The 12382-nt window shown below is 38.1% G+C and overlaps 1 protein-coding gene across 1 annotated transcript in view; it reads right to left on the bottom strand.

The window, feature by feature from the left end:
* Window positions 1-12382, bottom strand: part of GTF2F2 (general transcription factor IIF subunit 2) — a 156549-nt gene that overhangs the window by 69411 nt on the left and 74756 nt on the right. Inside the window, exon 5 of the mRNA XM_029936711.1 lies at window positions 1015-1096. Within this exon, the coding sequence (XP_029792571.1) occupies window positions 1015-1096 (82 nt within the window). The remainder of the gene's footprint in view (window positions 1-1014; window positions 1097-12382) is intronic.

Genomic DNA, 12382 nt, shown 5'->3' with positions numbered 1-12382 from the left:
CATGGGTTCGAGCCCTACGTCAGACTCTGTGCTGCCAGCTCAGAGCCTAGAGCCTGCTTCGGATTCTGTGTCTCCCTTCCTCTCTGCTCCTCCCCCATTCATGCTCTGTCTCTCTCTCAAAAATAAATAAAATGTTAAAAAAGTAAAAATAAATTTAAAAAATGTTTTATAAAGTTTAAAACCAGTGTATTCCATTTCTTCAGGGTTGAAAAAATTGCTCTTTGAAAGTTAAAATTTGGACTATTGAGAATTTGCAATTATCTTCCAATATTAATTATGAATGTTAACCATATACCACAGTGGGGAAGACCTTATGCAAAATCTCTAACAAGGTAATGAGTTTATAAAAACTTTTTTGTACTCAAGAGAAGAGGATGATATTCTAGCAACTATACTTGCTTTATCCTGTATAGTATTTTAGACATGTTCATTATGGGAAAATTATAGGCTCTGAAAATAAAATAGTACAAATATCTTATTACATACGTTTAGGGAATCAAGATCTATAAAGATGACTAGAAAGAAGCATTAAAAAGTTTGATTTCAGGTTATATTAAAAGAGTAGCTTAAAACATCCCAAATAAACAGCCCACGTTGTGAAAGTTCTCTTGCTAAAGAAACTCTTACTTGGGTTTTTTTCTTTAGTTGAAGTATAATTGACATATAACATTATATTAGTTTCAAGTATACAACATAATGATTTAAAATTTATACACATTACAAAAGGAGCACCACAGTAAGTCTAGTTAACTGTCACCACAGTTGCAGTTTTTCTTGTAATGAGAACTTTTAAGATCTCAGAAACTTTCAAATATGCAAAATAGTAATATTAAACTATAGTCACCATGCTGTACATTATGTCCCCGGGACCTTAGTTTTAAAACCAAAGAGCCTTTGAAGAAAACACTTTCAACATAACTATAGTTTTTATGCGGTCAATAAGCAATCTAATATCTGTGTTTCAACCCCCAAAAGGAAATATCAGGTATTATTTCAAAGTTAAAAAACACCAACCTCTTCAATCTCATGTAGTTTTCACTGGCAGCAGGTCGGCATTCAGCTCTTTGTACGACTATTCCTTCCAATGCAAGTTTATCTGGAATGGAAAGAAAAAAAAAATTAACAAATGTATTCATAGATATGTTGATCATTTTTAAGATTTTACTTTGAAACACTGACCACAATAATAATGATCAGAATCAAATATAATAATAAAAATCAAGGATACAAAAGGAATACTTGTTAGTTTAGTAGCATCCTTAGTCAGAATAGAGAAAAAAACCTTACTCTTGGCTAGTAAAAAACTAAGCTTGTCAAGTTTACTGGGCTGCTGCAGCCCCTTGCCAATAACAATGTATGTTTAGTTAACTCTTTCTAGAGAGAGTGGCTTAGAAGGGCATAAGATCAAATTTTAAAAACTTGAAGGGTGTGGAGGCTATATCGTCTTTGGCAGAGAAGTAACTTCTGAAAATGCAGCTAGTCTAAACCACTAAAATCAAAGATAATTCATATTTGCACATGTGGGCGTGCACGCTCACACATACTATGTATGCAAACAAAAATTCTACAATACACCATGACTAGAATAACTGGCCCCCAAAATACTATGAAATCGAACAGGTCATTGTCCAGGCTATACCGTGCACCAGTTCTGCTTGCAAGTTGCTCTGACTTTGATTTTTAAGCAGAATTATTAACTTGGATGTGTCCAAATTAGAGCTTTAACTGCTACGAACATCTGTCCAAATGAAAGGGCACATTTCCCTACCATTTTTAAGAATTCTTATGGTGACCCTGACACAAAATTCAAGAGAAACTGATAAAGTAAACAAATGTTAAGCACTTACTACACGACTACCAGGCACCAAACATTGCTGTAAAGTCACTTACAGCCTTTTTGATAGTACATACAGGACTGTATGATGGCACTAGCTTTTTCCTATAGTCTGGAAATTTACGACTATGATTAGGAGGTTATGGTTCAGTCTCATTTCCATGAAAATTCACCCAGGTTTTGAGAAGAAATTCAGCACATCCTTTGGCTCATCAGCAATGCATTTACGATTCTTTCTTCAGGGTGAGTGACTTCATGCCCTCCACTAACATGAACTAAGTACCTACTAGGTAAAGGGCACCATCTAAGCATTTGGAATCAAAGACGATTAAGATACAGTACTCTTTTCAAGAGACATACAGTTCACTGGCGGGGAGACAGATAAGTTGGCCAAAATGTAGAGGGCAGATAGTACCACACCCACATGATTTACATTAGAAAATCTTCCATATGATGACGTTATGTAATTTTGTTTCCAACTCCAGGAGACTCCTTACAGTAGTCCCTAACCTGTGAACATCTGTGTAATTCAGTAGTTGAAGAGTCCCTCAATGCAATATACACAACAAATCTCAAGTATAGGCTAACAATGTCTAGAAAACGCAATGAGAAGCATGACTACCTTATACTAAAATATGTCAGGAAGGAAATAAAGCCATAAATATTTTATATTAAATTTAAATGTCTAAAAATAATTCCCTCTTGTTAATCAATTTAGTAAGATTGAGATTAAAAATCTGAATTTCCCAAATCTTATATTTGAGTTTGCCTCTCCACTGAAGATGACATTCTATCTAGAATAATTACAGGAAATTCCTATGTATAAAGTATCTTAAGTGCATAAGAAAGTTCTCTATTAAAACATAAATTAATCTTCTAAAAAAACAAATTTAGAATACCCCACCATCTCTGAAAATAATTCACTTATATATCCATCTGTATATTAATGCTGAATACAAGAAGAGCTACCTGTTAATACCATCTATTAATGTTCCCCACTTATTTAGCAGTATCTACTGCAGGTAGACAGGCTGAATTTAATTTTTAGTTAAAGGATTCTGCTGTCGATGTTCTCCATATAATACCTGAAAGGATAAGAAGCATCCAAAGCACCTGCCCATTTCAACTTGGCCACTATGCTCATCACTATTCTTCCATCAAGGTCACTCTCATAAAGCAACAGAATTCACTTCTCCAAACCATAATTTCCTGTCCATCATATCCCCTTTTCAAACCTAAAATAGCTTTCCAATGATTCTCAAGTGAAAGAAAAGTCTTAATCATCAGCAATGAATTTTCCCACTGATTGGCTGCTCTTAAATAACCCCGCATCTCTGTTAGCTCATTCCCCTTTTCCTCTTAAAAAGCCTCCTAAGCAAGATTTAAAGCCTTCATACACATTTTAAAGCCTCATAGGAAAATGTTTTCATATTCTTTCCACTAACCATGCTTTAAATATTGCATTATATTTTAAAGGCAGTTGAAAGCACCCACTTGCACACCAATGATCTGTAACATCATGTTCATTAATACAGAAAACCTTACTTAAAACCATTTTGTTGGGGCTGCACGGGTGGTTCAGTCAGTTAAGTGCCTGACTCTTGATTTTGGTTCTTCAGGTCAGGATCTCACGGTTTATGAGTTTGAGATATTGGGCAGGGAGCCTGCTCAGGATTCTCTCCCCCTATGCCCCTCCACACAGTTCGGCACTCTCCCATTCTCTCTTTCTAACCAAACCAAACCAAACCAAACCAAACCACTTCGTTGGCCCAATTTTAAAGACCATAAATACCTGAAATGCATCAAGAATAACAAAAATAAATAAAACAGGACTCCTGTCCTCAAGGAGTCATTCAAATGATTCTATGATATATTTTCTTAAAAAGTACTGAGGGCTCCTAAAGAGCTTTTATTTGCATTTTATCTATGCTATTGATCATATTAGGAATTAAACTAAGAAATGTTTAGAAAATCAGAACTGAAAAAGGCAAAAAAGCCTTGGTATTATTATGAATAATAGTTGTGATTTCACAGACCCTTGAAAAGGTCTCAGGAATCCCTCTACCCAAAAGTTTCCAAATTGCATTTTGAGAGCCACTGGTCTAGTAGGAAGTAAAGACAGGTATAAAAATCATTTTAATACACCAGAATCACTTATCCCAAGCAGGCTCCACATTAGCAGCACAAAGTCTGATGCAGATCTTGAACCCACAAGCCATGAGATCGTGACCTCAGCCAAAACCAAGAGTTGCATGCTCAACTGATTGAGCCACCCAGGCACCCCAATACCAGAATCACTTTTAATAAACCTCCACTTAACCCACTTCTAGATTACCAAGGCTCTCAAGTCCTCTCATTTAAATATAGTGACAGACGCCCACAGATTGCCCACAGTGGGTGGTTGGGTTCATCTCTAATACTCCCACACACTTCTGTTCTAACTATATTAGAAGTTGTTTATGCTAGTTTTACTGTTAGTAATTATGCAGTTTGATTATATATTATATAATCCCATTAATTATGAATATGGGGGAAGGAGATGTTTCTATGAAACCAGGTTTAATGCCTTGACAAGTCTTGATATAAAAGTAAGTTGCTAAAAAAACTACTGTCAAAGCAGGTACTGGAGAAATTAACAGGAGACTACAAGAAAAAAAGTCTAGAAGGATTCTGCATTCCTCCTATTTCAGTGTCTAAGTTCTTGCTCTTTTCCAAGAAGCCAAAATTGTAAATCTAAACTGGATTAAGAGCAGAATTTTCCCAAGAAAGAGAAAGCAGCTGCTCAATCAGCATACCACACTGAAATCAAAGTCCTTGTCCTCCATGTATATGGTATATAAATGTACATTTAAACTCTTAAGGTAAAATGTTTAAGGTACTAGAAATGCATATATAAAGGAACCCCTAGTTCTGAATTTACCTGACAGACTACTGGTCCTTCCCTCTGGGCTATGGGACTTTACAGCACAATACAGAAGTTTTTAAGGGTTATAAAACAGACACACACGGAGTAGTGAGACTAAAATGCACAAAGAGATTATGTCTAGATGAGGTTTCAGAAAGGTCTGATAGATATGTTGGATTTTTTTAATGTTCATTTATTTTTGAGAGAGAGAGACAGAATCCGAGCAGGGGAAGGGCAGAGACAGGGGAGACATAGAATCCGAAGCAGTTTCCAGGCCCTGAGCTGTCAGCACAGAGCCTGACACAGGGCTTGAATCCAGGAACTGTGAGATAATGACCTGAGCCAAAGTCAGACACCTAAGCAACTGAGCCACCCAGGTGCCTCTGTTTATGTTGGACCTTGAAAAACAGGTAGAATTTGGACAGGAGGTAAGTCAGAAAGACACTAAAAGTGGTGGGAATAGAGTGAATAATGGCTTTCATCTCCTTCCATTCCCCCCCTCCCCGCACCGTGTGTGTTTCCCTCTCTCTGAATTTCAAAATAAGGGACCCACACAAGAATTGGATTCTGGGAAATATTCCAGAAGCCTTCCCAATTTTTCTTATTACCTACTCCTACCTTTTTTGCAAGATCCATTTACTTCCTGGTTTGTTACTTGTAACCAAAAGAATCTTGAGTATGAACACACAACTTTGAAAATAGTTTTATTTTATTTATCTTTATCCTACCACATTGTTTTAGGAAAAATTGAGAAAAAGGCTCCTGGAAGGCCCAGTTGGTTAAGCATCTGACTTTAGCTCAGGTCATGATCTTGCAGCCTGTGAGTTCGAGGCCCACGTCGGGCTCTGTGCTGACACCTAACTCAAGAGCCTGGAACCTGCTTCAGATTTGGTGTCTCCCTTTCCCTCCGTCCCTCCCCTGCTCTTGCTCTGTCTCTGTCTTTCTCAAAAATAAGAATTAAAATAAACAAACAAATAAATAAGAAAAAAAATTAAGAAAAATTTAAAGGGTAAATACACAAACATACACCATATAAAAGAGCTTAAGAGTTCTAGTTCTGATTCTGTCAGTAAATAGCGATGTCACTTTGGCGAGACTTCTTCAACATCTCTGGGCCTCAGCATGTATGTAATGAAATTCCTGGGATCTCTGAGATCTAGTTCCAATTCTCTTTCACTTGATAAACAAAGTAAAAACAAAAAACCAAAAAAACATCTTGGCCTTCACTTCCAACTGGGCATGTTTTATTATTTCATTAGTGTTTATTTTGTTTGGACTAATACATTTTTCTTTTTTTTGAAAGAGAGTGAGAACACGTGAGCAGGGAAGGGGTCAGAGAGAGGGGGAGACACAGAATCTGAAGCAGGCTCCAGGCTCTGAGCTGTCAGCACTGAGCCTGATGTGGGGCTCGAACCCATGAGCCGTGAGGCATGACCTGAGACAAAGTCGGATGATTAACCGAGTGAGCCACCCAGGGGCCCCTGGGTTGATACTTTCTAAAAGACCTAGATATAATTAAATTTTCTTTGAGGAGAAATTAGAAACTGTTTCTTGAAACAACAATAAAATGTTTAGAAATTTCAGCTCTAACTTAGACCTTCCTGCTCTTTATCTCAACTGAGACAGACTCTATGTTGAAGAACCAAGAAAACCAACAGGCACTTTTTACAAGTTAAGGGCATACCTAGTTTAAACAAGTTACAGTAATAAGCAGGGAGGGTGCTTATTAACATTGGCATGTAATTAATGATACCAGGTATATTAGAAAAATGTTAGGCATCAGGAAGTTATAGGCATTAATTTCAACAAGGCCAGTCTGGATCCAGTTCAGTGTGGAGGACTTGAAGAGCACTTCCAACTCCAGTTAAAACACAGGTAAGTGGGCTTGAACCAAGATTTTGGACTTTTGAAGCTACTTTCCTGATTCTTATTTATATCACATCTGTGTCTATAATCTGAAAAAGGACTGAAGAAAAAATATTTCCACAGAGCAAGTGAATTTAAAAGGTAAACCATTTTTAGTAATCCTACTAATTTCCATTCTTTTCATTTAAAATCTTTTCATGGAAGTTTTTTGCCTATGGTTCACAGGGTAAGACAAATCTATACAAATGGCTTGGCATCTTAACAAACCATTTAGGCAAACTTGCAATCTCTATATTATTAAGAAAGTGATCCTTATTCTACTCAGATTTGTGAACTGATGTCCTGATCTATTTAACCTTCAGAAATTTTAGAAATAATAGATCAAGGGGCGCCTGGGTGGCTCAGTCAGTTAAGCATGTGACTTCAGCTCAGGTCATGATCTCAAGGTTCGTGAGTTCGAGCCCCACATCGGGCTCTGTGCTGACAGCTAGCTCATAGCCTGGAGCCTGCTTCAGATTCTGTATCTCCCTCTCTCTCTGACCCTTCCCTGCTCGCGCTATCTCTCTGTGTCTCTCAAAAATAAATTTTAAAAAACATTTAAAAAATTAAAAAAAAAACCCTCTTGAATACAGATGTGGGCATGATGTTTTGACTTATAATAACAGACATCATCTCTAACCTCAAAGCTACTTTCAAGAATAGAGGCTGGATAAAACCCAGAAATAAAACACAGCTTTATAAAAAACATAAAGTAATGCTATGTTTAATAATAAATGAAGACAGCAGGAAAATCCTAATAATTGTTTTAGTTAGACCTTCATCAAAGGATGCAATCCAGCTTCGAATCTGTACTTGAAACAAGAGATAACTTAAAAACCATAGCAAAAGTGGAGCCCTTGGGTGGCTCAGTTGGTTAAGCATCCAACTTCAGCTCAGGTCATGATCTCATGGTTTGTGAGTTTGAGCCCTGCATTGGGCTCTGTGCTGACATCCTGGAGCCTGGAGCCTGGAGCCTGCTTCAGAGTCTGTGTGTGTGTCTCTCTCTGCCCCTCCCCCACTGTACCCTATCTCTCTCTCCCAAAAATAAACATTAAAAACATTTTTTAAAAAATAGCAAAGGCGATTAAATGAATTGAAAAAAATCCTTCCAGAAAAGATGAAGTCTTCTAGAGAACAGACTCTCACTATAGAAAGACTTGCATGTAGAAAGACTGCAATATGGTTGAGGGATACAACGTTAATGAAATACTTATAGACAATCGAATGGCACATATTTTCAAATCAACTGAATAGGATTCAAATTTCATTAACTTCATCAATGGTTATTAACATGCCTCCGGTTTAATTGGTGGCGATGCCATGCACTAGTTTAGTTCTTTATGATTTTCAAGATATTTAACAAAGTTATCTCCACAACTACAGGGTAGAAGTTATGTCCCCATCATTAAGAACTTCTCTGAGAAAATGTCTCTTTCCTGAACTCATCGATTTCCTTAATATGGTGGTTTTCCAACTCTGCTTGTTCATTAGAACAAACACCTGTGGAGCTTTTTAAAAACTATTGGTCTCAAAGCCAGAGATTGTACTCTGCTTATGGGGGCAAGAGACAGTGGTATTTTTATAACCTTATTAAATAATTCTAATATGCAGTAGCCAGAGTTTAAAACTGCTGCATAATAGGGCTCCTCACCCCCAGGCTCCCTTTCGTCTTCTCTTGTATCTTTATTAATTTTATTTTCTGGTGATATGAAGGTAGTAACTCATAAAACTGCTCAAGTATTTTAACAAATTTAAGACAGCATCAACTACAACGTACATCCTCTTCTAAGCCACTAAGACAAAACACTGCCACAATTTTAATCTATATCCTGATTTCAGAAATGTGAAAAAAATGTGCAACATGAAAGGGTCCTATCCCTAATTTCAATCAATATATTCTAAGAGATTGCATCTGCTCCTCTGAACCATCATATCCTGCCCTGCTGTTCAGGCCCCCCTTTCTTTCCTCCTCACCATCTTATCACTCGGGGCACAAGAGGATCTAAGGAAAAGAGGACAGGAGAAGGAAAAGTAAGTGGTAGGGGACAGCACTTAGGAGCAAAGATTTTTCTTTTCGTCACTGATTTCATAATAATATTACCTTTACAAGTTTTCAAAGTCATGTCCCTCATTTTGAGATTGTAGATAATGGTTATTAACATTTTTAAAATATCTTCTTCCCAAAGAGAAGGCAAAATTCCATTTTGTCAAATAGCACTATAAAATGAATTCTATATAGTAATATAATTTCAACGTTCATTTGATGGCTCATGAAAGTGCTTTCCTCATCTGGTTACAATAGAATTTTCCAGTGAATAATAATGCATGAGGTACAATTCAAAAAAGAGAAAATTCATTTTAAAAAACATAAATAACTTCTGCTTACAGAATTATAAAACACTGCTTTCCCTGAAGCACTCATCTCCCAAAGTATATTTAAAATATGAATTAATGTGATTTGTAAATTATTTTCATAGTCATCTATGTAATTAATGAAAAGCTAAGAAATGTGGAATGGGATTTTGCTTGAAGTTCTCATTTAATCTGTCATTTGTATTTGTGCTCCTTTTAATACACAGTGCTTTATTCTCTTCTACACTCCTCAAATGAGGCTTAAGTTTGCCAATACAGCAAGATTGCTGGGCTTCTCTGAAGACTCAGCTCAATACTGCAAAACATTCACAAACATATTCACCTGACTGAATTACCCATCTACATCACCTTCCTGTCAGAGGTTATATCCCACGAGTCCTAGAAGGACTCAAGCACTCAGCATAGTTGACTGGGTACTGGGGCCCATCAGCAACATAAGCTAGGTGAGGCAGTACTTGTGTTAGTACAGTCCCAGTACCGGACAACACGTAAGGCGGATGAATTTTATGTCAAAACTAAACTAAAGGTTTGACATTCAAACATAATTAGATTAACATGGAAAAAATCATTCATTCTTATAATGTTGATACATTACACTGTGTGGTTTATTTATTTATTTATTTTAAAGGGAGAGCAAGCATACGCCCAAGAGAGCTGGGGAGGGGCAGAGACAGAGGGAAGGAATCCCAAGCAGGTTCGACGCCTAGCCTGGAGCCCTGTGTGAGGCTCAATACCACTGCCCTGAGATCATGACCTGGGCCGAAATCAAGAGTCAGATGCTTAACAGACTAAGCCACCCGGGCGCCCCTATTTTTATTTTTTAACACAGAGGCTAAAGCAAAATAGTCATAGCTGAATATCAAAATGAATGTTTCTCACATTAAATGCTATTAACAGGAGGCTATAAAGAAGAGATAAACCACACATTAAAAAAGAGAAACCTGGGGCACCTGGGTGACTCAGTCAGTTAAGCATCTGACTCTTGATTTCGGTTCAGGTCATAATCTCAGTTTGTGAAATTGAGCCCCATGTTGTGCTTCATGCTGACAGCACAGAGCCTACTTGGGATTCTCTCACTCCTGCCCCCTCTGCCCCTCCCTTGCTCGCATGCTCTCTCTCTCTCTCTAAAAATTAAATAATTAAACTTAAAGAGAGAGAGAGAGAGAAACTTAGCTTGCAAAAGACATGTTTCAAAGCAAAGAGGCATCAGAGAACATAAAAGTAAGATGGGCAAGGGTTAGCCAGATTTGAGAAAATGAACAGAGATATCATAATGGAGTCAGGTAGCTGGGCATCAAATTCAAGATAGAAAAACAGAGATCAATAAGGTTGAAAAAGTGTGGGAAGTCCAGAGCTGAGACAGAGTGCCAGGTTTAAGTAAAAATCAACAGCAGCTGCTCTAGCTGTAGTTGCTTTTACCTTCTTTCTAAGATAATGGGAACTAATGACAGGCAGAAAACATGGAGGTAAAAACAACCAAAAAGATCTGGGATCGGTGGAGACTGTGGAGGCGGAAGCACTATTCTTATTGTAAAGACAACTCCTAAAACCAACCCTTTTCCTTGAAAAGGAGTGTCTGAATTTCACAGAGGAGGGAGTGATATGTTAAGCTTGGGGGAATTCTCAAACTTGTATCTTCCAACCGAGAGAGATACCTTCTTGGTGAGGTTCTACTTCCTTTCATGACACATAGAGCAAGCATATATTATGATGACATCCTGTGCCAATCATGGCAATGACAATGACCTCATTTTCCATCAGGAGCTGGTAGATAAGATTGGAACTCCTCCCACTGGCCTGGAAGAAGTTCTGCCTAATGCAGATTGTAGAAGACTAGCATCATATTAGTGGAAGGCTTTGCTAGAACTTGATTAGGCACTGGGCCTAACTAACGGATATACTTATGGCACTGTTTAAATCCTAAAAGTTGGCTAAAGGGCTCTTTTATATGTGTAATTACAGATGTCTAAAATAGAGGTGATCTAACTCTAATAAAGGTCCAGGGTACTGAGTAGAAAACAGGATGCTTATCTTTAAAAAATCATTTTGCCTGCAAAGGAGATGAAATCCTCAAGTCTAGTGATCACATGGATCTAAGTGAGCTAATCTTTGACATGTGGGTTAAGCCTTTTGCTGAAACTGCTGAACTGCAGGTTGAATCTGCAGTGAGGTAGAGAAATGTAATCACACCATATTTTCCTTGGCATACGAAGCGCCATTTTTAGTTTTAGGGCTGTGTGGACCTGATTGACACTATCCAGGACAAGCTTTCCCCACCTCCCACCCACCCAAGCAGGCAAATATAAACTTAGAAGAGAAAAAAGAAAACAACCTGGCTGTCTCATAAGGGGCAGGTGTGCCACAACAGGCAGGAATGATCTATAACTCCCCTGCAACTTCTGTAAAATGCAATCATGTTTCTTTAAAGGGGATAATGTGGAGTAATGGGGATAAAGTGAGGCCTACTGGGAGCCATTTTTCTTTTTCACGACTGCAAGTTGGGGGCAGCAGGACACAAAAGAAAAGTGCTATGGATTCATATCAACTTCTAGTGAGGCACTAAGACAAAGATTCCTTTACACTATTGTTCCCAGGCCACGGGTGGCAAACAGATCATACGTGGCAGGTGTGCAGAAGCCAGTGTGAAGTCTAGAGTGGGAAAAAAAGTGACCAAGGGTCAAAGGCACATACTGGGGCAGTTCAGAGTCTGTCAGGCAAGCCAGCAGACACAAAGAACATGCATCAATAGTCTTAAAAACCAGGCAGCAGACACCAGAAGTGAGTTAGCACGCATAAGGCAGCCCTGGAGGGCTGGCTGAGGATGCAGCCCAGTCTCACCTTTCCATCCTAAGGAAGCCCACCTTTTAGCAGCACGAGCTTCATTCCCCATGAAGGCATCTACAAATGGGCCAAACAGGATATAGTGAAGAATGCCTAGTATTACATGGTCATCTCCTACATTATTTGATTTGTGAAACACACAAAACCCAGATTCCATCACTACACTACAGTTCTGTTCTATTGATTCTGATACCCCATAAAGTTCACTTAAAGAGTAGTCAACTAGACCTATCAATGAAATTGTTATGCCTTTGTTGACTTTGCTTAAAACATGGTGCTACTAGTATACAGTGACTATAAACATATGAGTCCCATGAATACACTTCCAAAGTTGTGTCAAAAAAAAAAAACCTATTCAAATAAAAAAAATTGTTTTTAATGTTTATTTTTGAGAAAGAGAGAGAGAGAGAGAGAGGAAGCAAACACAAGTGGGGGAGGGACAGAGAGGGAGACACAGAATCTGAAGCAGGCTCCAGGCTCTGAGCTCTCAGCACAAAGCCTGATGCAGGGCTTGAACCCATGGA

The sequence above is a fragment of the Suricata suricatta genome, chromosome 4 (assembly GCF_006229205.1).
Source record: "Suricata suricatta isolate VVHF042 chromosome 4, meerkat_22Aug2017_6uvM2_HiC, whole genome shotgun sequence".
NCBI classification, from domain to species: Eukaryota; Metazoa; Chordata; class Mammalia; order Carnivora; family Herpestidae; genus Suricata; species Suricata suricatta.
This window is presented reverse-complemented; position numbering and strand designations above follow the sequence as displayed.